The sequence below is a fragment of the Episyrphus balteatus genome, chromosome 3, assembly GCF_945859705.1.
Source record: "Episyrphus balteatus chromosome 3, idEpiBalt1.1, whole genome shotgun sequence".
In the NCBI taxonomy this organism is placed as follows: Eukaryota; Metazoa; Arthropoda; class Insecta; order Diptera; family Syrphidae; genus Episyrphus; species Episyrphus balteatus.
Genome location: NC_079136.1, coordinates 117,161,316 through 117,188,183, shown reverse-complemented (window position 1 = coordinate 117,188,183; position 26,868 = coordinate 117,161,316). Strand labels below are relative to the sequence as shown.

At 28.0% G+C, this 26,868-nt stretch overlaps 1 protein-coding gene across 2 annotated transcripts; it reads left to right on the top strand.

The window, feature by feature from the left end:
• Positions 1-11,423: 11,423 nt before the first annotated feature.
• Positions 11,424-26,600, top strand: LOC129916104 (protein bicaudal C). 2 transcript variants are annotated; one of them, XM_055995891.1, is made up of 14 exons: positions 11,424-11,973; positions 15,635-15,727; positions 15,789-16,020; positions 16,092-16,141; positions 16,230-16,299; positions 16,439-16,518; positions 16,618-16,944; positions 17,009-17,134; positions 20,450-20,560; positions 20,716-20,823; positions 20,915-21,077; positions 21,135-21,904; positions 21,965-22,439; positions 25,860-26,600. In XM_055995891.1, exons 3-14 carry the CDS (start codon positions 15,804-15,806, stop codon positions 26,093-26,095), a joined length of 2,733 nt encoding a protein of 910 aa, XP_055851866.1. In that variant the 5' UTR covers positions 11,424-11,973; positions 15,635-15,727; positions 15,789-15,803; the 3' UTR covers positions 26,096-26,600. The 2 variants fall into 2 exon arrangements, with proteins under 2 accessions (XP_055851866.1, XP_055851865.1); XM_055995890.1 differs by having other exon boundaries at positions 15,635-16,020.
• Positions 26,601-26,868: the final 268 nt, after the last annotated feature.

Below are 26,868 nucleotides of genomic sequence, written 5' to 3'. Positions count from 1 at the left end.
TCGTTTGAAAAAACTATTCGAATGAAAAAACTATCGAATAAAAAAAACTATTCAAATGAAAAAACTATCGAATAAAAAACTATCGAACGAAAAAACTATTCGAACGAAAAAACTATCGAATAAAAAGCTATCGAACGAAAAAACTATTCGAATGAATGATTTTTAACTATCGAATGAATGAATATTTTACAACTATCGATAGTTTGATAGTTTTTATTCGATAGTTCCCATCACTATAAGAGAGATAAAAATAAAATTCAATCCCCAAAGGAAATGAGATTGAGCAACAGCAGCAAGCAAATCTTACCTCAATTATTGTCGATTATTAAAAGGACCTTTCTGATGGAAAGGAAAACAGAAAAACAGTTGTATCTAAATGAGGAAAATAAAAAAAAAAAAAAACATATTAAATCACAATCAATTGGTTTGCTTCCTTTTTACAAATTGAAGAAAATGTCCCTCCATCTTTCTTTCTGTCTCTGAGTAAAAATGAAAATCTGTTTTCATTTTTTTTTGTTCGATTTTTAGTTTAACTTTTTTTTCTGTGGTTTCTTTTCACATTTATCCATGGTATAACTACTCCGACTCCTGATTTTTCTGGCTAAGAGTATATATTCAGTCAATATGGCTAACGTGTTTTTTTTTTTTTGTATTTGTGCTAGATGATTTTTCTTTGAAGGAATTTCCTTTATTCGTTGACAAAGTTTAAGCTCCTGTTCATTCAATGAAAATGAAAAAAGAAGAAGAAGAAGCAAAATGTGCAAAAAAGGATAAACGAAAAAAAAATGTGATGGCAGGTGATTGCCTGGAATAAAATGATGGCTCCATGGAGACATAATCGTTCATAAAATGAAGGCTTCTTAAGGTGAAGGAAAAAAAAAAAACATCAAATTGATAAAATTACTTAAAATGATTATGGGGGCTAATCAGGGGCCAAGGGTGATGATGGAGTAAGGACTTGTGTATAAAGCAGTGATAAGTTGAGGTTTTTAAGGATTTATTGGAAAAGTTAGAAATGAGAGATTTTTGATGAGTTACGTATGTGTTATGTTAGTGAAAGGTGTTTGACGACTTCCGTAAAAAATTCCTAATCCTAATATAGATCAGGAAATCAGTTAGATTTCATAAAAATTATGAGTATGACTCCAATTCTACACGGAGATAAATTATCAACCTAAAAAAACAAGCAGATACCACATTGAATTAAGCAGATTTCTGCATGGTTTTTTGCCAAGCTGACTTCAGTCTGAAATTTTCAATTTCTTGAATGTGAAAATTTAAAAGAAATCCACTTAATTTAAGCGGAAAAACATCTTATTTTTAAGTGGAAATATTTTAATAAAAAAAAAAACTGGAGATCGAACCTTGTTGAGCCATTAGGCGAGTATACTTTTTTAAGATAAAAATTTACATTAAAATGAAATGAAGTTCAACAGATCAACAGAATTAGGATTCCACTTATTTTTAGCGGAAATCGTATTGTTTTAAGAGCTTGGGATTTAAGACGGACATCATCTTATTTTAAGGTAACCTTTTTTCTTCGTGTATTGATAAAATACAGCTCGAATAAACTCTATTTCCGAACATCTTTATCAAAATATCAAAATTAACAATCAGTTTGAAGGCTGCTCACTGGAATTCTATCATTATCGCAAATGCATTTAAAAAATGTTTCTGCAAATCAGTCGAGCGAGACATCAAATGAAAGGTCTTTTTAAGCTCTATTAATGAATGAAAACTAAAAGTTCTTATTTGATCTGGTTGCTGAGTTATTTGTGCATATTGGAAAGTTTTGATAATAGGCCAACATCCATGTATTTTTCATACCTCTTGATTGTTAGGGTGTTCCAACCAATTTTTTTTTTAATTTTTTGCAACGATTTTTATGAAATTTTGTTTGCACATCGAATGGGTTTGAGAATTGCCCAAAATCTATTTTTCGTATGATAGATTGTTAGGGTGGTCCAACTAATTATTTGTTTATCTTTTGAAACGATTTTTATGAAGTTTTGTGTGCAAATTGGATAGGTCTGAGTTGTGAGAATTGTCCAAAGTTTATTTTTCATACCTCTAGATGGTTAGGGTGGTCCAATCAATTTTTTTTTTTTAATTTTTTGAAACAAGTCTTATTAAATTTTTCTGTGCATACGGATAGGTCTGAGAAAAGCCTAAAATCTATTTATCATACCTCGAGCTGGTTAGGGTGGTCCAACGAAGTTTTTTTTTTATTTTTTTTTTTTTTGAACGATTTTTATGAAATTATGTTTCCTCTTCCAGCATCTATTTTCCATATCCTTAAATGGTTAGTGTGGTCCAATAAATTTTTCTTTTTTGTATAATTCAGCATTTGAAAAATGCATACAACTTAAATTTTCATCCATCTACAATCAACCCATGTTAATGTTTGTTTATAGCAATGTTTATATTAATCGTAACGTCCACTTTTAGCTGCATAGATTACACTGGTTAACAAGGGTTCTGTTGCCGGAACAAAAATATACTTTTCTGAAGGTTTTTGGTGTGCTGAACTCGAATCCGAAGTCAAAAAAATTCTATGAGCTCCCGTTTTTGAGATATTACCGTTAGAAAATGCAAAAAAACGTTTTTTTGAGTTTTTCCGACCTTATTCTATTGTATAAGGAAAATTGTTTGAGCATATTTAGTAACGGTTTCTATAAGAACTATTTCCCATCTTTCGATACCTGTTTAAATCTTTTCAATATCTTATGTATTGCCCGAGATATCTTAAACTGAAGTCAGTGGGTTTGGCTTCATATATCATAAAGAAGATAATGACATTATAAAATTTTTAAAAATATCAAACAACTGAGGATATCTCGGGAAGTAAAAAAGATATCGGAGAGATTTAAACAGATTTAAAAAGGTGGTAAATAGTTCTTATAAAAACCGTTACTAAATATGCTGAAACAATTTTCCTTATATAAAAGAATAAGGTCCGAAGTGCTGCACTTTCTAACGGTAATATCTCAAAAACGGGAGCTGCTAGAATTTTTTTGACTTCGGATTCAAGTTCAGCACATCGAAAACCTTCAGAAAAGTATATTTTTGTTCCGGCAACCAAAAAAAAGTTTAATTTTGTAAACCAGTGTTATCAAATATTAAGTTGCTGGATTTTTGGAAAATGTCAGATAATTGATTGAAAATAAAAAAAAAAAATTAGATATAAATAAACAACAAAAAAAAAAACCCTACAAAACTCTTCTCGTTACCCTTTAATTTTCTCTTCTACACAATTGACCATGAATTAATCAATAAACAGTTTCCATTCAGAATTATATTCTAAAATCCTGTGCTGCCGCTTTTATATACAATAGCAAATCCATTAACACTTAACGGTAATTAATTTATTAATTACTATGACATGACACATATGTGTATAGAGGATATCCAAAAAGTGCGCTTAAAGCTTTGACTCATCCTTAATAGCATATATTTATATATATAACCCGCAACTGGAGGGTAAATATATTATCCCTTACAAATTATGCACATTACTCATTATGGTGTTGCAAAAGCAAAAAAAAAAAAAAATATTCATTTAATCCAACCAACACCCCCTTCAGCTTTCAGTTGCCACCTTCTTGAACATCATTTAACATTTTTGCAAATTAAATTGTTATAGAGATTTATTTAAGTATAAAATTAATCTACTGCCAGTCAAAGTTTGTTACAATTTTTTTTTTTTCGTTTTTTCACGCTCATAAAAAATTAAATAAAAAAAAAATAAATATGTATTTAGTTATATAGGTAGTAGTGTGATGTCCTACTGAAATGGTGTTCGTTGTTTGTTTACCTACTTTGCATAAGAGCAGCACTTACTCTTGTTTAATATCTCGCGTGTGCTAATTAGTGTCATAATTTATGCACAAGGGCCAAAGGGGAAACATAAAGTGTGTGAAAAATTTAAATACAAAAAAAAAGGACACAAAAATTGAATAAAAAAAAAAAACAAACACAAACCCAGAAAACACACAGAGAAAAAAAAAAAAAAAAAACTAATTGCAAATCCCTTTTTATATCGAGTTTCTATTAAATTATGCAACGTTAAGAGTGTGCTCTGCGTTGCCCTAACTTTTTTTTTGAGTCTGTTCAACAAACATCATAGAATGCAGAGTCATTACAAGCCGGCTTGAAGGTGTTAAGTGCAGAGAGTCAAGTATACACACAGGGATCCTTTTACACAGAGTCATATTCCTCTTCATCATTGCAATATAATAATGTGGATGATGATGATAAGAGAGGAGTATGAAAGAACGAACCATGTTGTACAATGACCCTTGGAACATTTTAAGGACAGCCATTTGAAACTTGAGATCCTGTTGCTGGAGACTTGAACTATTTGCATTTTATACACATGCACACACTCACACACACTTACGATAATTTGAATATGACATATGTGGGGGCGATGGCTTTTCCTCATTTATAGTTTAATGAGAAAATTGGCAAAATGCCTTCTATATTCGTTTCATGCGGCAATGATAATGAGAAATATCCTTACAATACTCATATCATTAATCATTATACACTTTATAGTCAAGATTTATGTGTGTGATCACATATTTGCAAGTAGTTTTACCAGAAGAACTAGCACACAAAGCATATCCGCAGTTCGAATTTTGAGGGAGGAGACAACACAGACAAACAACTATTGTGGCGGACCGAAGAAGTCATTGGGCTCATAAATTTGTAAATCACAAACGATGAAATGAACTCCATGTCCATATACAGAATATAGAACTTTACTTCGTTTTGGAGTGCAGAAAATCAACAACTATAGCTCAACAACGACACTGCACTGCATTATTATTATGACAAATAATTAAATTTTTACAAGGGATTTGACCAAGAAAGGGCATTATGCCATTTAAATACAGGGCTGGATTTATTTATGTGAGTAAGCAAAGGCGTACCTACGTTGTGCTGCCCGTCGGGGCTCCTGGGCAAAATTATTTTTTTTCTCTTAATCAAGTGAGACATCAAAGGAAAGGTCGTTTAAAGCTGTATTTATAACTGAAAACTAAAGGTTTCGAGGAGGTCTGGTTTGTGAGATATTTCCAAACAAACAATATTTGTTTTCTTTGTTTTCACCTACATTCCGAAGTCGATAACTTTTGAACAAGGTCTCTAAACAAGTTTTGGTTTACAGATATGCGTTCACAGTTATGAGGTTTATGTAAAAAAATTACAAATTTATTTTTTTCGGATTTTCGAGAAAAAATTGAGGTTAACACCCCTTGCCTGAAAAAAATACTTTTTCAAAAATTTCCTACAAATCTTTCGAGTGAGATATCAAAAGAAAGGGCTCTTTACGTTCTATTCATAACTGGAAACTAAAAGTTTTTGGGAGGTCTAGCTCGTAAGATATTTCCAAACAAACAAATATTTTTTTAGTCTTTTGCTTACATTCCGAAGCCGATAACTTTTGAACAAAGTCTCGAAACAAGTTTTGGTTTGCAGATATGCGCTCACAGTTATGAGGCCTATCTTTTTATGTAAAAAAGATAACGAATTTATTTTTTTCAGATTTTTCGAGAAAAAAATTGCCTGAAAAAAATACTATATAAAATTTCCTCCAAATCCATCGAGTGGTACATCAAAAGAAAGATCTCTCTTATTATTTATTATTGAAAACGAAAAGTTTCTAGGACGTTTTTAGTTTTCTAGTTTTTTTTTTTTGTGTTTGACTCAAAATAGGTATATAAAATAATTACGAAAAGAGTATTTTATTACTTAAATTTTTTGAAAAAAAAATAGCTCTAAGTTTTTTTAAGTGAAAACTTCTTTAGTATCGTAGTGATTTGAAACAAGATGAAACGAAAACGCGACACGACTTCAGCTTGTTATAACTTTTTTAATTAAATAAATTATGATTGTACAAAATTTCAATTAATTTCATATTAAAAATTCGGAGATAACGGTAAAAAGATGTTCTTTTCCAACACACGTTATATCTTTTGATCTAGTGCACATACAAATTTGATTTAACTTTAATACGCATGCTGATAACATAACCTTTTATTTGATATATCACACATAACGGTACGTGCTCTACAAGTTACACAATCTTAAATTGAAAAAATTGAAACATACCTCAAAACACCTGTGGAGATCTGTTGGCGATGACCAGCTACCAGTGTAGGAAAGGAAGTACCGTAATCTCAGTCTGGAAATTCGACATGGTTAACTTTAAAAAATTATAACTTCTCTTGTAGACATCTTTGAAATAAGATTTATGCATCATTATACAAGGTGAAACAAAAAGCTTTCACATGGTATAAAATTTTGTATAGGTTGTCAAACAAAAAAATTGAATTAATAGCATGAGAACATAAAAATAAATGTGTTTTTTTTTCTTTTTTTGATGAAATTTCATCGAGTTTAAAAAATTCTAGCTCTTTTTGTAGATGTCTCATAGACCTGATCGATATATATATTTTGAGCTTGGACAAAAAGCTTTCAGATGGTATAAAATTTTTTATAGGTTGTGAAGGAAAAAATGCATTTAATAGCATGAGAAGACAAAAATACGTGTTTTTTTTCGCTTTTTTTTATGGAAATTGGTCGAGTTCAAAAAATTCTAGCACTTTTTGTAGATGTCTCATAGACCTGATCGATATATAGATTTTGAGCTTAGACAATAAGCTTTCAGATGATATAAAATTTATATAGGTTGTCATATAAAAAACATGGATTTGAAGGTGATAGAATAAAAATAGGTAGATTTTTTCAATTTTTTTTTTTTTGCAAGAAAAATGATTTTTTAAGGTTTCACATGATTTTTTTTTTAACTTATTTTAACTTGCGATATAGGTACTATATATCAAGTTATGCATTCGTACAAAAAAAAAAGTTGAGATAACATTTTTCCATGACATTACGATGGTAGACAATGCCAAAAAAGTGGGTCCCGGAAGTCCGTCTGTCTGTCTGTCTGTCTGTCAGTCTGTCTGTCTGTCTGTATAAGGAGCTACAGCCTAAACGGATGGACCGATTAATGTCAAACTTGGTATGTAGCGTTATTTGGCGACTCTCCAGAGGGGTGTTTGGAATTAATTTTTTTGGACCAAAAATAACGGTACTTGTCATATACCGATTTCAGTAAAATTGAAATATCTCAAAAACGGCTACAACCATTTTGTTTAAAAAATTCAAATGTTAGTTTAAAGCTAAGGTCTATATTTCAATGAAAAAAAATTTTTTTGAAAATCATTATTAACGGTACCTGCCATAGAACCGTTTTTTTCAAATTCGAATATCTCCTAAACTTCTAATTCGATTTCAACGAAATTTTTTGTGAAGAAGCATTTATATAATTTAAATATAAAACAAAAATAAAATTTTCAAAAAAATAATTTTTGGATTTTTGAAAAAATTTTGAAAATTTTTTTGGAAAAATCAAATTTTCGAAAACGGGACATTGATTTTTTTTGAATTTTTGTTTTTAGATGTTGATTAGTAATTTCTAAAAAATGGCATTACAATTTTATTTTAAAACTTTTTTTCCAAAAAATTATTTATAAAAAATTGTTTTTTTAAAAAACGGCTCTAACGATTTTGAAAATTTTTTTTCTAAAAATGGACGTTAATATATCAATCAAAATTGCATACTTGTTTTGGAGGGCAATTTAATTTCAGATTTTATTTTATTTTTTTTTAAACGAATTTTATTTTTTTTTTTCAAATTTCTATATAAAAAGTCTTAAAAATTTAAACAACTTTAACTCCAAGAGCAAGTTCGTGCGACCCAGTCGTGCATTTTATTTTTTTTAAGTTTGTAATTAAAAACAAAATTTTCATTAAAAAAGATTAAATTAAAAGTCATAATATGTATTTACATTAGTGGTATAATTTTTTTGAATTTAAAAAAATCTTATTTTTCCCCTTTTTTCAATTACCTACCTATTTTTCAAACTCAAGTCTGTGAAGGCCTTACAACCACTAATTTCACTCCTGTTCACAAAAAAAAAAACATAACTGAACGCCAAGCGCAGGAGGACAACATTATTATAGCTAAAAGGAATCTAAATCATCTAGAGAACTGAATTTCCGGTCTTATATTGTCCATTTCTCTCTCCATTTTCACATACAACAATAACAACATTATAACTGGAGTAGTATCCATATAAGTAATTTATTTGATTTTCATATTATTTCAGGAAACTTCATACATATGTATGTATGTAGTGAAACATCATGATCTTTGGTAACTTGCGTTTCATAAAATTCTTATATATATTTATGTAATAAAGTTGTGTTGGGTGCATATACACAGCAAAATAGCAACAGTATGTAGTACATTGAACAATTTTTTAGTAAAATAGCTCAAGGCTTGTAGTCTGCCAAAAGTGTCAACCCAATTTTTAGTGTAGAGTATAATAATAATGTAAACATTTCGCATATAGTTAAAATGGAAATGAGGACAATGACTTCAAATTTCAGTCAAAGAATAATAAGGATATTCGTAATGTTTGGGAACTCGGATACATATTTTGTGCAGTATTTATATTGCGGAGTTTATTGAGCTTAAAGGGCTAGTCAAAGTAAGTTTTGTTATTTATTTATTCAATTAAGTTTGACTGTCAAATTGAAACGCAGGTCAGGTCAGCCTTTAATTTTTGTATTTGAATCGCAGTAAAGAGGAAATTTGTTTTTGTTTTAATTTATCAAATGTCATTTGAAAAAATTATAAATTGAAAAAAAAAAAAACAATTTTTCTTTGTGCTTCTTGCCGGAAAGTGGTCAAATATTGTTAAAAAATTAGTTGTGCGCGTGGTTTATCTAGTTTTTGTTTGTTTTACGTCGGTAATTTAAAAATGAAAAAATTGACGTGGTCTCAAATTTTGTCAAATTTTATGATCAAATTTTGACAATGTGCTGTGATTATACATAACTTTAATTTCTCAGTAACAGATAGCAAGAATAAAGAATTTTCATTTAAAAAATTTAGGTGAAAGGTTGTTTTTTTATCGATTTGACAGTAAAATGTGTAATTGGTCACAAAAAGACAAAAAAAAAAACTCGTGTATAACGTCTAAGAACTTGAGTATAAACGTTAAATTTGTCATCGAAGCAAAATATAAAATTAATCTTTTAAATTTTTTCGAAGAGGATATTACTATATCTTCGAAAAAAACACCCTTTCACCTAAAATTTTTTGATGAATACTCTTTAATCTTTCCTTCTGTCCCAAATGCAACATTTTTTCCAAATTCCATCAGGGTGGCCCTGTTTTCTCCCAAAAAAAAAAAAACACCATTTAACCATGATATTCTTATAGACACTGTAGATTCTTGTTTTCAATCTCAAAAGCAGGTAACATATTTGCTTAGTTTGAATAGAATACCAATATTATTACTTAGTTTTTAAATTATACCCACATTTTTACTACACATACAAAAACACCCTTTCACATAAAAAAATGTATAGAGTTATTTTATTCTTAATTTCTATTAATTTAAGTAAGTTTCGTAAGGGTAGCTTTTTTACCATTGATTTTCCAAAAAAAAAAACCCTTTCACAAAAAATATTTTTATAGCCTTCTTAGATTCTTGGTTTTTGAAACACTTGTACCAATTTATTTTCATTTGCGGTACCATTTTTGTCCCTGTTTTTGTAGTACTATTTCCGAATTTCATTATTTCTTAAAAAAAAAAAGCTCGAGATAATTTTTTAGACTTAGTAGATTCTTAGTACTTATAACAAACGAAAGTTTTTCACCAAATAAAAAAAACTAACAAAATTTATGTCAGCTGTTAATGATACTCTTTCTCGCACATAACTCGGCACCATAAAAAACACCCATTCACGAAAAAAGGGTTTTTGGAATCAATTTTTTTGGACCAAAAATGACGGTACCTCAAAAACGGCTCCAACGATTTTTTTTTTTTTAAATTCATATGTTAGGTTATTAAACACTTGCTATCTTTAGGTAATATAAAAAAATCCTTATTAACGGTACTTGCCATTAAATGGTTTTTTAAATCTGATTTTCTCCTAAACTAATAATTCGATTTAAACAACTGTTGTATGCTAAAGCATTTATACCATTTTAATATAAATTTTGAAAAAATTAATTCTAGCATTTTATAAAAAAATTGAATTTTTTTTTTTTTTTTTTGAAAAATTATATTTTCGAAAACAGGATGTTGAATTTTTGTGAAATTTTGGTTTAACATGTGGATTAGTTGTTTTTACAAAATGACATAACAGTTTTATTTTAAAATCTTTTTCCAAAAAATTATTTATAAGAAATTGTTTTTTTTTTTTTTTTTTTTTTTTTTTTTTAAACGGCTCCAACGATTTTGAAATTTTTTATTCTAAAAAGCATCTTAGTAAAAAATATGAAATTTCATACTTGATTTGAAGCTCAGGATGTTGTTTTATTTTTTTGAAAAACGAGTTTGTTTTTTTTTTTTTTAATTTGTGTTTTTTTTATATATCGTCGCTTTCAAGGCAAAGTGGCATAAGTCGGAATTTGCTAATTTTCAGCAGAGACATTAAAAGTTTTTGAATAATTAAAAAATGATTTTCGTTGTCAATAAAAAACAAAACTCAAAAGTTATATACACTGAAAATTGCATTTTTTTTTGCTACAAGATGGTATACTAAGTCTTATACAAAACGCAATATTAAAAAAAAAAAATAGTTTGGAGCTATGCCGTTTTTCGAAAAAATTAAACTATTTTCGAAATTGTTATTTTTTCTCATTCTATGGAAACATTGCCGTTTTACACGTTATTAAGAGACAAAACTAAAAATATAAAAACATTATATTATTTTAAGTCAATTTTATTTATTTAATAACGAAAAAGATACAAAAAATGCGATTTTTCTAGCATAAACGAAAAACATAAACAAAAACTTATTTAAATTCATCTTTTTAACTCAGTTACAGAACCGGACTTACGAACAGTATAATACGACAAAAAAGCCGAAATGATGAAAAAATCTTACCGGGTTGTTCTTTTTTTTATGTGACATTTTCAATCCTATCTACGATAACGGCATAGCTAAAGAAATGCCATTAATATATACAAAATGACAGGGATATTTGTGAAAATTAACATCGGCACTTTATCATAACATGGGAACTAGAAGAAGTAGAAAAACGCCGATTACACAGACAATTTGCGTTTTTTTTAAATCAGTTTAAATCAAAAATGACAAATTTCGACTTATACCACTTTGCCTTGAAAGCTACGATATGTTTGTATCTACCTACAATTTAATTTTAATTTCTTAACCAAACGTTATTTCGTACGTTGCATCACTTTCTCACAAGACTGTAGAAATTTCGTAAAATTTTTCAGAAGAATAAATTCAGCAATATAAAAAATTTGAATGTTAATTTTTCCGTTATATGTCATTTTTATTTCAATGCAATTGCTTTCATAAAGCTCTAGTTCAGCTCGAACACAATTACGCTCCGGTCTACAACACAGGTCACTCTGTCGCTTAGTTTAAAAAAAAAAAAATAAACTTAAAAAAAAAACAATATAAAACAAATATAAAGAGCATCAACACAAACTTTTATTTTATTTCGTGGTTTATTTATTATTTCTTTCTAATTTTCAATTAGAAATTTTGTTTCTTCGACGATTAAAGAAAATAATTATTTTTTCGTAGTTTTCTTCTTTGTGTCGTTCATAATTTTTTTTTTTGCATTTTGACTTCGTTCTCATATTTTTGGGAAAAGAATTAAACACTCTTGTTCCCACTCAATTTTTATTCAAATAATAACCATTTAATTAATATTTTGTTTGTCGCGTGTTTTTTTGTATAAATAATCTACACATAAAAAAAATAAATTCATTTACTGTAAATATTAAATTTTTTTTTTGGACGGGGAATATTTTTTTTTTGTTGATCAAAAAAATATTGTGAATTCATTTTGTAAATAATATTTTATTCCATCGGCCATTTTAAGTGTGATCGAGTGAATATTTAAAGGTGTGTATGTAAATGCTTAAAAAAAAACATATTGAGATCTTTAACTTGTTTATTTATTTTTTTTTGTGCCAAATGTTGTTAATTCTCATTTGTGGATTTTATTTGTTGTTCCTATATCAGTCCTTGTCACTCTCCATCATTCTGAAAAAAAAAGAAAATAAAAGCTTATTTTCATTCTTCAAGAATAATTTCCCTGCAACAACATGTGTATATCAACAAATACACTTGTTTTTATGTATACATTAGCTTAGCAACATTTTAAGAAGACAATTTATTCTTCTTTTTCTCTCTCTCTTTCTTATTTGTGTTTCAAATTCTTTCTCTCTCTATCTCTTATAACGAATCTCGTAACATTTTCTTAAAGCTTTTTGTTAGGGTCGTTGACCTTTTTATTGCAGCACTTTGAAAAAATGTTTTGTTGTTGTTTTATTGAAAATTGTTTCTTGATGTTTTTCAGAAGATAAAACGGTCATTGAACTCAGAAAAAAGTCCGTTAAAATTGTACCGTCATCATGAATATCTAATTTATTAGTTCAATTTTGAGTATTCAACAAGACAGACGGACATTATCTTGAATAATTGACTAATTGGTCTTGATTTGGATTTTTGAAATTGAGTTTATTGATTTTTTTTTTCGTTTAAATTTCAATTGATTTTCCGTTTGATAAAAAAGAATAAAAAATATAATTAAATGAACTAATTTGGTGCAAAAAAATATGAAAATAGGTAAAAATTAAAAAAGAAATCCAAAATTTTTTTTTTATTTTAGTGAAATAGAAATTAAAAAAGTGTGTTGATAAATTAAAAAAAAAGAAAATTAATACAACTTACCTAATTAAGTAAAATTAGCTTCTATTGTGTTAAAAAAGACTTTTTTTAGTGTTCTTTTTTTTTTTGGAATTTATTACAAATTAAAATTTTTAAATAGAATTAATTTATTTGAATAAATTGTGGTAAATAAAATAAAATGGAAGCTTCATGTTTCTATTTCTGTTCCTATTACTCGCATGATATATTTAAAGTTAAAAGACATTTAGTGACTAGTTATATATTTTTTGTATCTGTTAAGTTGTTAAAAAGAGAAAGTTGGATCATTATCCTTAAAAGCCTTGGCATATTTCTGAAGTGGCCACTGAAAAAAATGAAATAAATTAAAATTTTTTTAAACAAAAAAATATCATCAAAAAATTATCCCAAAAATGTGATGTAATACGTATTATTCTCTGTCATTTTCGGAATTTGACAACTACATAGTTTTGAGTAGTGAAATCAATAAAAAAATTTTTGCAATCCTAATTTTTTTTAACTGTAACTTTAAATTAAGTTTGACTAAAAAAAAAAAATATTTTCACAACAGAAACAAAAAAGAATAAAGAATTATATTTGTTACAACTGAAAAGATTTGCATTAAAAAAAATATTTGCATTGAAAAAAAAACTTTATTGCAGTTAAAATATTTTGCTTTGAATAAAAAGTTATTGCAAATTAGAAATTTTCTAATGCAAAATTTGTGCTTCAAGTATTTTTTCTCATTATTCGTCAAATTTCTTACAATTTTGGCTATTTGACCATAAATTTGCTATTTCAAGTACACAAAATAATACTGAAGTTAGTATAAGGCAAAATAATCAAAATTGTAAGAAATTCGACGAATATTAAAAAAAATATTAAATGCACACTATTGCTTAGAATTTTTTTTTTTTCAACACAGAAAATTTTTAATTTTAATAAATTTCTTTTGTATTACAAATTATTTTTATTTCCAATGCTTTTTTTTTCGTTTGCAATTACATTTAGAAATAAGAAGAAGAAAAAATTGCTGTAAAAATAATTTGCATTACGACAAATTAAAAAATAATATTAGCCCTGTTTTTTCTACAACTGAGTAGCTACTCATTTTTGTGTGTTTTTTATTCGAAAAATAAATACAATACAAATACTTACTTGTGTAATTTTTTATTGTTTTGCGAATAAAATAAAAAAATGAGAAGCTACTTAGTTGTAGAAAAAACAGGACTATTTTTGCAAAAGAAAAATATTTTTCATTAAAAAAAATATTTTTCACTAAAAATAATGTTAGTTTATTTTGCAGTAGAAATTATTTTTTATTTGCAATTTATTTTTCAATAAGAAAATGTTTCATTTGAATTGATTTTTTTTTTTCATGCAAAATGTTTGTATTTGAAGTAAATAATTTATTTTATTGGTAATAAAACACAAATGCATCTTCGATGTTATCAATAAAAAATCATAAAAACTCATTTATGTTTTAAGTAGTAAATATATTATCAAAATTAGGAAAAACAAAGTTTCTAACAATTGTTTTGGTATCGGTGAGATATCATCATCAGCGACTTAAATGTAATTTTAGTCGAAATATATCGCGGACTTATTATAGTAGGTAACTACTTATTATAGAAGGGACTTATTCTTTTTGAAGAACAAATTTCATAATTCACGTAGAATACTATTAATAAAAGTAAAATCCGGTAAAATCCGGCTTTTTGTTATTATGTTTTTTAATGAATCTTTTGTAAATTTTGTTAAAATATGGTAGTATTTAAAATAAAAAACCTAACGCTCATGACTTAACCATTTTTGACCAAAAAAAATTTATTAATAAATCATTTTTACAATATTTCAACTTATTTTTTACATTTTCGAAAATTCATTGGTTTTTTTTTAAGATATTTTCTTACTTAATAATGTCAATGTTTTTTTTTTATTACCACATGTTAAAAGGAGTCTTTTTAAATAAGACCAAAAAAAGTTTTAAAGTCCGTATTTCATCAAATTTTAGCCGAATATAATTTTTTGTCCATCATGCTAAAAGATAAAAAATGTATCCGGAACATAAAAATAAACTTTTTAGTTAAAACTTTAAAAATTTGATTTATTTGTAAATTTTTTAAAAGAATTTATTTTGATAGTTAAATTTTCTAATAAAAAGTTATATAAAAATTCAGCTTGCTATCATAATAAAGACACAAATTTGGCAAATAATAAAAATAGTTAATATTTTGTATCTTTACAATAACGGCCATATTTTTAGGTATAACATTTCCTTAAAAAGTACCTATCTTGTTTTCTCTGCCTACGATCAGACAATTTAAAAAATTTTAAAACTGGGAGGATTCGAAAGATTTTGAATTTTTCTTTGAGCAAGAAATTTTTTTTTTTGTAAAAAAAAAACACTTTAAAAAAATGTTTTGACATTTTGTACTTTAGCTTCTTATCATAAATAATTATTATTTATTTAAAAAATTGCTGAAAATTTTGAATATTTTTTCTTATAACATTAAATTTAAATTAATTTTTTCCCATTTTTACTTGAAAAGCTTTAACAATTTAAACAATTTTTATTATATTGTTTTTATACTTTTTCAAAAATTCATTTATCATTTTTCTGTTTGTTGAAAGTTATTTTTCCAAATAGAATATAAAGATAACATGTTTGAATTCATATTGCCAACATTTCAATGCAACAGCAAATAAAAATAAATAATTAAAATGCAAAAAACTCTGTTTCTGAACCATTAATCAAAATTTCGTTATGTACCTAATGAAAAATTTTCGAATTTTGAAGTTTTTTGTGATTTTAGCTCTAGTTAAATTTAATATTATTTGAACTAATAATAACAATTTTCTCTTGATTTTCTAGCCATCAATCAATTATCAAACTTATCATCTTCAACACACACATTACACGTGATTCTGTAACAAAAAACAAAAATCAAAACGAGAACCCTTCAAGGTTTTGCTTTAGAAATTTGATTGATTTTCATATCGTGAATTGAATTTACATCAAAACATAGCCCCAATTTGTCGAAATGATGGCATCAGCTTTACAATTTAACAAGCTGCTGTATGCGACAGCAGCTACAACAAGTGATGCCCCAAGCGAGACTCAGAGTGAGATATCGTCAGCAGATAGCGGCTGGAGTGACATACGAGCAATAGCCGTAAGACTTGGAGTATCCAATCCTGAGGACTTGCATACGGAACGTTTTAAAGTTGACCGTCATAAGCTTGAGAATATGATAAAAGGTATATGATGATTAAAATTGAAATATTTTTATAAAATGCAAACAATGTTCTTTATTTTTTGTTTTATTTAGTTGAGAGTAACATTGAAGGACTAAATAGCGCTGAGTATTTTTTTGAAAGCGTAAGGATTTTTTTTTTTTAATCTATTTTGAAAAATTGCTTAAATTTAAAAATAATATAATTATTTTTTAAATTATATTTCTTTGAAGGTCATGAAAACAACTGAGACTTATATCAGTTGGCCATGTAGACTCAAAATTGGAGCCAAGAGCAAAAAGGGTAAGTTTCATGGCTTAATTATTATTTTTTTTTTCAGAAGTCAACAATTCGTTTGACATAAAAAGTATCCTTTTCACACAATAAATAGCCACAATCCTGTGCATATCCTTCTTTTACATTTTATTTTATTTTTTTCCAGATCCCCATGTTCGCATAGTTGGCAAACCGGACGATGTTAATCGGGCAAAAGAACGAATCCTGGCAAACCTCGACTCGAGGGTACGTATATCTTTATATTTATAAAATTCAGCGATGTTAATTTGCGGTTGAAAGGGTTAATTTACATGTTTGTGTTGTATTTGTTTTTTTTTTTTTAAGGGTTCTCGAGTTATAATGAAAATGGACGTCTCCTATACCGATCATTCGTACATCATTGGACGTGGTGGTAACAATATTAAACGTATTATGGAGGACACTGCCACCCATATACACTTTCCCGATTCGAATCGATCGAATCCAACGGAGAAAAGTAATCAGGTGTCGTTGTGCGGTAGTTTGGAGGGAGTTGAACGTGCTAGGGCATTAGTGCGTTTATCAACGCCATTATTGATGTCCTTTGAATTGCCAATTAGAGCTGAAGGTGAACCTATTCCGGATCATGATACTCCATATATAAAGGAGGTTGAAATTAAATTTAATGTTCAGGTAAATAAATAAATGAAAACAAAAAATAATAGAATATAATAATTCTAATTTTTTGTATGTTTAGGTCATTTTTTCATCAAGACCAAAATTGCATTCTTCTTTAGTTTTGGTTAAAGGATCTGAAAAAGATGCTGATAAAGTGCAGGAAGCTACTCAGCTTTTGATTAATTGTACTTGTGGAAAACATGCGGTAAGTTAAAAATAAATAAATTGCACGACTGGGGTCCCACGTACTTGCTCTTATGCTTAAAATAACTCTAATGTTAAAGCTTTTTGTTTTTATTCAAGAAATTTAAAATTTGATATTTTGAAGAACTTTCAAAAGTAGGTAGTATAAAAAATTAAATCTGTTTTTTATAATTAATTAAAACCCGTTTTAAATGATCTTTTACAAAAAACCAAGTATGCCATTTTATTTCTTGTATAAAAAGGTATTTTTAGAAAAAAAAATTCGAAAATCGTAGGAGCCGTTTTTTAAAAAAATAATTTTTTATAAATAAAAATTTTCAAATATTTTTCAAAAAAAAAGTTATTACCTATGCCATTTTGAAGAAATAATTTATTTACACAGAAAAAAGAAATTTAAAGATTTTTCGTCAAACCTTTTTTTTGAAAATTTTCTTAAATTTTAATATTACTTTTACCTAAACGCTCTTGTATAAAAATTTTCGTTGATAGCGGATTAGTCTTGTACGAGTTATTCATAATCAAAAAAAACCGTTCTATGACAGGTACCGTTAATAACGGTAAAAAAAATATTTTTGTATTTCAAAAGTTGGCTCTTATGTGTATAGTTCACACAAACATTTTAATCAATATCGTTAGAGCCGTTTTTGAAAAAAAAATTAACTTTTCTATTTCCGTTATATGGTAGGTACCGTCAGTTTTGGTTATAAAAATAAAATTCCAATTTCCCCTCTAGGGAATCACCCAAAACTGCTAAATACCAAGTTTGAAGAAAATCACTTCACTCGTTTAGGCTGCAGCTCCAGATAGAGACAGACACACAGACAGAATTGCCGGACCCACTTTTTAGGCATTCTCCATCAACATAATGTCACGTAAAATTGTTATCTCGAGTTCCTATATCGTATAGGTTGGGGTTTTAACTTGAAGAATTTTCCTCGAAAAATAAATGCATATAATTAAAAAATTTTTATAAATAAAAGGATTAAGCGGGGTTTTTAAAATTTCTCCCAAAGTATCGAAGCTATCGAAAAAAGTTATGGGTGAAAATTGTTGATAATCAAAAATATTTAGAAAAATGTAAAAATCTATTTCTTTATTGTTTTTTTTTTTTTTATCATAGCAATATTGTTATTTTTATTTTTTATTTTATGTTTCTTATGTTTCAAGTTATCTTGAGTTTTTTTTTAATGAAAAAAAAAAAAAAATAATTTTTTTGATTTTTCAATAATTTTAATTTTTACGTCTTTTACATTATCAATTAGCTAAATAAATTACTTTGTAGAAATAAAACTATTAAAAATGCAAGCAAACAAAAGCTCAATTTTGTAAACGATTCTTTATTGAATGACAGTAATAGTCATAAAAATTAGAATATTTATTCTGAAAACAAATATAGGTATGTACCTATATCAAATTTTGTGGCACAAGTTTGCCCGCTATTTTTTCCTGCCTTTAAAAATTTCAAAAATTCCATCTTCGTCAAAGTTCAATCGATTTTTATTTTTTTAATTAAAATTCAGAAATTTTGAACGATGTATAACACATGTTGTTTAGTAACGAATCTGGACTAAATAAATTCAATAACATCAAAAATGTACTTATTTTTCACATTGAGTTCGATTTTATAACAGCTCATGCAGCACATGTTCTTTAAATAATATACTCGTATTTATTAAAAAATATTTATTTCCAAATTCAACTATGTATATATTTTTTATGTAAATCGACTATCGACTGAAAAAAAATTTTAATAATTTCGAACATTAGGAAAAAAAACAAACATTTTTTTTTTAATCAAAAATGTGGGTGGTAGTAGTTTTGTTTGAAAAGCAATATTTTTGTATTAGATTGAAATTGTTAAACACTTTTTTGTTCAAGACCGTATATTTTAAAATTAATAACGAATAAGCACTTGCTATAACTATAAAACACATAATTAAAAAAAACAATTTTTTTATTATTTAGTTATTTATTCCGACATTTAGAGATCAAAACAAAAAGTTTAAATGGAATACATATATTATATTCTGCTATACAAATACGAAAGTGAGACAACAAACTATAAAATATTTATTTATAAATGCTTTCGAAAATCCAAAAAGAAAAGCCTGTAAGTTAAGGAAGAAAAACCATGTTTTCTGAATTTCTTAATTTTGTAGGTTAGGTTAGGTAGGTTAGTTTTATTTAATTTTAGTTTTGTAAAAATGGGTAATTTTTTTCTAGAAAATCAAAGTTCCAAAATAAACTCTCAATAACATGATATATCGGTCTCTCTATGAAATATGTTGTACTATTTCGGTAGAACAGTATTTTAAAATTAAGTTATGAAGAAAAAAAAATGGTGCCTGTTTTGTATTATCCTTTAACTTCCTAACTATTCGTTATAAAGTATAATCATGTTAATATTTATTGCTGCCAAAAAGCACCAAAGGCTACTCTGTGGACCGCGTGCATCAGTATGCACAAGGTGTTCCACAATCACCGCCACAGCCGAGAACTATGCATTCCTGAGGTAATTCTTAGACAACAAACTTGGAGGTTTTTTTTCGTAACGCTCTTCTCTCGAGTTATAGCGGTTTAAATTTATAATTATTGCACACCAGTTTGGGTTGCATTTCCAAGATTTCAATATACTCCAAGAATCAGCAAGCTTCTGGCTGGCCTCTTATAATGTCTTCAACTTCAATTACACTGGTCAACAAGGTTTTTGTTACAGACACCAAGATATACTTTTTTATAGGTTTTTTGGGTGCTGAGATCGAATCTGTCAGAACAATTCTATTACATCACGTTCTTAAGATAATCCCGTTAGAAAATCGAAAATGCATCTTTTTACCAGTTTTCGAGATTATTTTTTAACGTTTGGTTACCTATTTGTTTTAAATAAATTTTTAACGATTTCTAAACGGTTTCTTTCTAAATCCGTTTAAATCTCTTAAATATCTCTTTTCTATTTCGAGAAATCTTATATCTCATGTTTATTTGCTTTAAATAGCAAATCTCCAAAAGTTCTTTGCCAATCGCTTTCAAATTTTGACACCTATACCTTGGTTTCTGTAACAAAAAAAAAAGTTTAATTTAGCTGAGCAGATGTTATTTAGAAGTTACATAAGAAAGAGGGTTGGTAAAATTACCTTTTGTATAAAATTTGTAGTGAAGCCTTTATCAAATGCTGACCTTCAAGTCTACAAAAAAATTATAATGTTTTGTAGCCATTTACACTACTCGTTACTGTTTTACAATTTTTTTTTACAAAATCACATCAAAACATGATTTTAACATTTCTGACAAATTTGCAATAATTTTTTTTTTTCAGGGTGAAATGTTAGTTCAAATGCAACTAGAAATCTCTCCACAACATCATGAAATTGTCAAAGGCAAAAACAATGGAAATCTAGTGACCATTATGGAGCGTACCAAAACTGAGGTTTTCATCAACTTGTTCGTCTGTTTTGTGATTGTGTCAGTTTGTTTCCCTCTCGTCTTTTAAATAAAATTTGTCAATCCTATATGTCTTAAAAACTGTGTAGAATTATATCATAAAAACCACTGTCTTCTAAATGACAACAATTATTTTAACAGATAAGATTTCCCGAACTTTGCGATGCTAATGTTAAACCAATTAGAAGATCTCAAGTTGTTATAACTGGAACTATTGGTGGAGTCTATAAAGCTAGACAGCAATTGGTGGTAATTTTTTTTAAATTTTCACTCAAAACTAAATAAGTTTGATGTGAATTTGTTTTTTGTTTGTTTTTTTTTTTTTTTTTTTTTTTTTAAGGGAAACCTTCCAATCGCTTTGATATTTGACTTTCCTGACAATCAAAATGATGCAATGGAAATAATGAGCCTTAGTACCAAATATGGAGTTTTCATATCTCTAAGACAAAAACAACGACAAAGTACAATGGCTATCATTATAAAAGGTGTAGAGAAATTTATTGGTAAGCCTTACAGGAAGTCTCCAAAAATAGAAATAAATCAAACTTTTCTTTCCTAAGATAAAATCTACGAAGCTCGTCACGAAATTCTACGCCTAAAAACTCTACTCGTAAAACCCGAAATTCCATTGTTATATTTCTCACCAAAAGACCAAGAAGTCGAAACAGCTTATCGTCGATCATTGACGTCGCTCTTGGCCAGCTATCCAGACAGTCCATTAACACCGACCAATGTTGCCAAGGCTTCGTCATCGACAGTTTCACCACAAATGAATGCAAATGCTTTCAATAACAACAACAACAACAACAATACCATGACTCAAAACATGAACAACTATGCCGCTAATAAATACCATGGCACTCCCACGGGAATTTGTGCTCCAACTCAAAAGTATCTCCAAGCTCATAACAATAGCTTCCATCGTAATCAGCCGAATAATAACAACAATTACTTGCAAGTGTCGCCATCTACTCCGGTTAACTGTATCTCACCGAGGAATACTTTGAACACTTCTCGGGGCAGTCAGACTAACACGAATGCGACAAATGCTAATGCGAATAGTCACAATACGAGTGGATATCAGAGTTTTAGTAGTAGCACTACTTCATTGGAGCAAGCCTATCCACCGTATTCGGGACAGGGACAAGGTGGCCAAAGTCATGGCCCATATTCACCAGATTCGACTTATAGTAGTGAAGCTGGTTGTCGCGGAGGACGACGGTCAAGCGATGGTGTATTGTTGGGGCTTGGAGGAGCTGGAGGCGTTGGTGGAGCAGTTGGATTTGGACCTGGGAGTGAGATTTATCGGAATCAACATTTTGATCTAAGAGTGAGTTAAAATCATCTTTTTTGATTCCGAAATTTTATTTGTATTCTTTCAAAAATATAGCAACGTGTCTTTGACTTTGATATGAAGCGTATTATGGGCTTCAAGGCTATGGAACGAGCACCGATTAGCGGTGAGCTCCGTACACCAAATGCCAACTGGATTGGCTTGGCACTGAGTCGCACATCGCCGGCACCGTTGGAAACGGGTGACGACAATAATGCATGGAATCGCAGTAGTGGATGTGGTGTTGCTCCAAATGCTGGTGCTGGTGGTGCGAGTGTAGGTGGTGGTGCTGGTGCTGATGGAGGAGGAGGAAGGAATGGAAATGGCGGAAATAATAACAATTCCAATAATAATGCAAACGCAGCAATTGGTGCTGCTGCTGCTGCAACTGGAGGAATACCAATCTCTCCTTATTGCCTTGGTGCAACAACTGGAATGATTGATTCAACACCATTAAATCGCCGTATACAAATGTCCCAGCATAAGAATATGCATTCTCTATTGACTACTCTCGGATTGGAACATTACATAAGTATGACATTATTGCTAAAACAAACTTATATGTTTTTATACTTTTAATTTTTTTGGGTGTTCTTGTATTATCTAGCATCAGAGTGTTCTTCTAGCCAGATTATTAGGTCATATTCTTTGATTTTGTACTGTTAACGGTTTTCAAATTGGCCTCTTATGATATGGAATAGAAATCAAGATTAAATTGTTTTCATAAAAATAATTTTTAGTAAAAGGGTGTTTTTTTTTTCGAAGAGACAGTAAATTCTGCAATTGGTCCCAAAAAGCCAAAGATTCCTAAATAACGTCTAAAAACTTAAGTGCAAACTTTTAATTTGATATCGGAACAAAAAATAAAATGAATTATTGGCTTATTTGGGACCGATTGCTGAATTTACTTACTTTTTGAAAAAAAAACACCCTTTCAACAAAAATTATTTTATGAGAACTTTTTATTCTTGTTTTTTATCTTAAATGCAACGTTTTTACCAAGTTTCATTAGGGTGACACACTTTTTTAAGATTTTTTTTTTTTAGCGGTACCATTTAGGTATATGATTGATTTTATTGGATTAATCCAAATTTTCCTTATTTCGGAAAAAAAAACAATCTTTCGCCTAAAATATTTTTAAAGGCTGCTTAGATTCTTGGTGATGTTATACATGAAACATTCCTTCCAATTTTCATTGGGGTAACATTTTTTTCATAAATTTTTGTGATAGTTATGTACTTATTCTGAATCTAAAAAAAAAAACACCCTTTCACTCAAGATAATTTTGTAAACTCCATAGATTCTTAGTTCTTATAACAAACGAAACTTTTCTAAAAAGTTTAAAAAATTTTCAAAATTTATGTCAGCTTAAACCCCTTAAAAAAAATACCTTTTCACCAAAAAATTTATTTAGAACCTTATGGATCCTTTGTTCATGCCGAATTTCATCAGTGTATCAAGTTTTTCACATGGGTTTTAGTTATATTTTACCTCTTGATACGAAAAAAAATCAAAAAAATGATGCATTTTTAGAAAAATATTTCAAAATCTTTAAGCGGTTTTTTAAAAAACTAGTTCTTTAAAATTTATTTTTTGAAAAAAAAAAAAAATAAAATTTGGAAGTCATTTTGTATTATTAACCAATATCTACTCAATTTCAAATATAAAAAAAAATCGAAAACTTAATTGTTCAAAAATAAAAATTCAAAAATCTATTTCTTAAAAATTGTAGGTATATAAAAAAGTAGATACAATTTGAAGGAAAATTAGATTTTAACAAAAAAAAAAAAAAAGGTTTTATGAAAGGTATACCGTTAATAAAGATATACGAAAAAATTTTTTATAAAGCTATGTACCTAGATCTTTTAAAAGAACTAAGATATGACTTTTTTTAACAAAATCGTTGCATCTGTTTTTCAGAAAATTTAACTTTTCCAAAATCGGTTCAAAAATTCCCTTGGATTCGATTTTAATTGGTCTTTAGCTTCTAGTTTTTAAATCGGTTTTCTCCCGAACGACTAACTTAATTGCAAAGAAATTTTTTAACAAAAACATTTATTTTTATATGAGTTTTAATATACCTATAAATTAAAAATAAACTTTTGAAAAAAAAAAAAATAATTTTTTGATTCATAAAAAAAATTTTAAATGTTTTTCTCTTATTTGAAAAATTAATTTTCGACAGCAGGACATTGTTTTTTTTTTTTTTTGAAATTTTGAATTTAAGATATTTCTTAATAAATTGCTTCAAAATGGCATACGAACTTTTAAAAAAAATTATTTGTCAAAAATAAGTTTTTTTTTGAAAAACTGACAATTTTTTTACTCAAATAATGCACCTTAAGGGGTTATATCTAGTTGTAAGTGCAAAAAACCTTCTTTTTGTTGTTTTTTTTGGGAAGAGGCATTAAATTATATAAACATAAAGAATACATATCCATATAGCAAATTTAATGTATATTAAAATAATTCGTCGTGTATTTAAAAAAATATTGGGTTCCGTTATTTTTGTAGTAGATCTCCTAGTTCCTAGACGACCTCCGAAAAAAAGGTGTCTGGCGGTGAGCAAGATATCTCTCAACCAAGTCACTTAAAATTTAAAAAAAACCAAAAGATTCATTTTCAGGATAGACGAATGCAGGTAATGAACAAAGGAATAGTCAAAATGTTGATTTTTGACAAAATCGCGGCTTCCCAAAGAAAAAAATCGTTGTTTTTCACGAAAATTTACACTTTAAAGTGGCTTAAAAAATCGAATTATTGTCAAAAACCTTTTTCTTTCGTTCATTACCTGACAAAAGTATCTAAGAAAATTGTGTAAAAATTTCAAGCCGATTACTTTAGCCGTTTCGGAGAAATTTTGCTCACCGCCAGACACCTTTTTTTTGGAGGTCGTCTAGGAGATCTACTACAAAAATAACGGAACCCTATATTTTTTTAAATACACATCGAATTATTTTAAAACATTAAATTTGCTATATGGATATGTATTCTTTATGTTTAAAATCCACAAAAAAGAAGGTTTTTTTTTGCACTTACAACTAGATATAACCCCTTAATAAAAGAAATTCCTTTCAATTTTTTTTCCGTTTACGTTTACCTATAAGTACATAAAAAGTTTTTAAAAATGTACCTAAACAACTTAGACTCTATTAAGTGAATTTATTTTAAATTCTTTTTGAGAATTATTTTTTTTTTCAGGCCTTCATTTTTTTTGCGAAAAAGAACGATTTTTTCTTAAAAACCACATTTTCCTTTCGAAGAATATTTAGTTCTTTCTTTAACTCCTAAAATCAGTTGTTAGTCCATAATTTCCAGAATTTTGAGGTGATAATGTGATACAACGTTTAAAGTATATTGTCGTTACCAATAATTTAATTGAAATATTAAAATTTAAATGATATTAAAATGAACCCTGAAAACAACTGTTTTTTTAAATTATTGTTCATAAAAAATGTACTTAAATTATAATTTTTTTCTCCCGATTTTTCAATAGCTGGCGGGAAATTAAAACAGAAATCATTGTTAAGTTATCTATAAATAATTTTTCTTACTGATAAATGAAAACTCAAACTTATAAAAATTTGAGTGTGACATCGTCTTTATAAAACCAATTTGAATTTTTAAGTATTTCAATAATTTTAATCATCCTTTAAAAAAAAATAATATTCATCTTGTATAAAAATGGCTGTATTTCTGATGACATGGAAAATAAATACTTTTTTCTCAAAAGTCCAGGAAATTTTTTTGTAGGTTAAAAATAAGGTGTTTATTCAACTTGGTAACTTTGCTTTCTTAAAGTAGGTATCGCATCAAAACTTTTGAACTGACCCACTACAAGATGAACACTCTTATTCTCAAAATCACAATTTCTAAAGAAAACAATCAACTTTCTGTCTAGACTTAATTATCTCCGTTAACCTCATTTTTTTTTGTTCTTCTAATTCCACAGAAACCTTCGTTACGAACGAAATTGATTTGGAAATGTTCACAACACTGACTGAAGACGACCTTATTCAAATGGGCATTACGGCATTTGGTGCACGTAAGAAACTCCTTGTTGCCATTCATACAATGCAAGCAAATGAGGTTGCGGCTCTATGTATGCCATCTTCATCTAATTCATCGCCACGTTTCTCTGGATCGGCTGCGCCAGGTGCCGAGAGACGTACCTCTAATGGATGGTAGAATTTTTTTTTTTTTTTGTTCATATAAAAAAAAAATACCCTTTAAAAGGATTTGCAGGGCTATCCTGTATTTATAGGGGTAAAAAAAGAGAAAAGAAACAAAAAATGAGGTTATATGGGACCTTGCATGAAATACTTTGGTACCCAACAAAATTAAACCTTTGATTCCTTTCTTTTTTATTTAAAATTAATTTTTTTTTGTAGCTTTTAAGTTTGCATGCTTTCTGTAACAATTTAATTATATTTATAAACAATAACAAACAAAAAAAAATAATTGTAAGGACTTTATATCCTGTGGCTTAAAAATAAGATGATGAATTTAAAATTCAAAAAAAGTGTTTGTCAATCATAAGTGTTCAATTTATATATTTTTTTAACAGCAACGCTAAGACAAAGCCAAGGATGTCCTTTAAATTTTTTTGTTCATCCTTTTTTTTATTAAAAATTATATTTAAACGAAAAACTGTACACATTTGTAATTATAACAAAATCAAAACGAAAAAAAAAAAAAAAAAAATTAAATAATAAAAAAAATTGTGAATATTACTGAAAAACTACGAATATCCTTTTTGAATTTTATTTTTAACCGACCATCAATTAGGAAGTAATTAACCCATTTTTCTGGCCAAAAAATCATCATATGGTTGGCCAATAGGAACTTCCTAGTTTAAAAAAGGGTAACGCAATTTATCCAGCTTAAGGAAACAATGAATTATGTTAACATGCGACTTTGACTACATTTGTAAAAATGTCCTTTTTGTGCCACCACAGCCG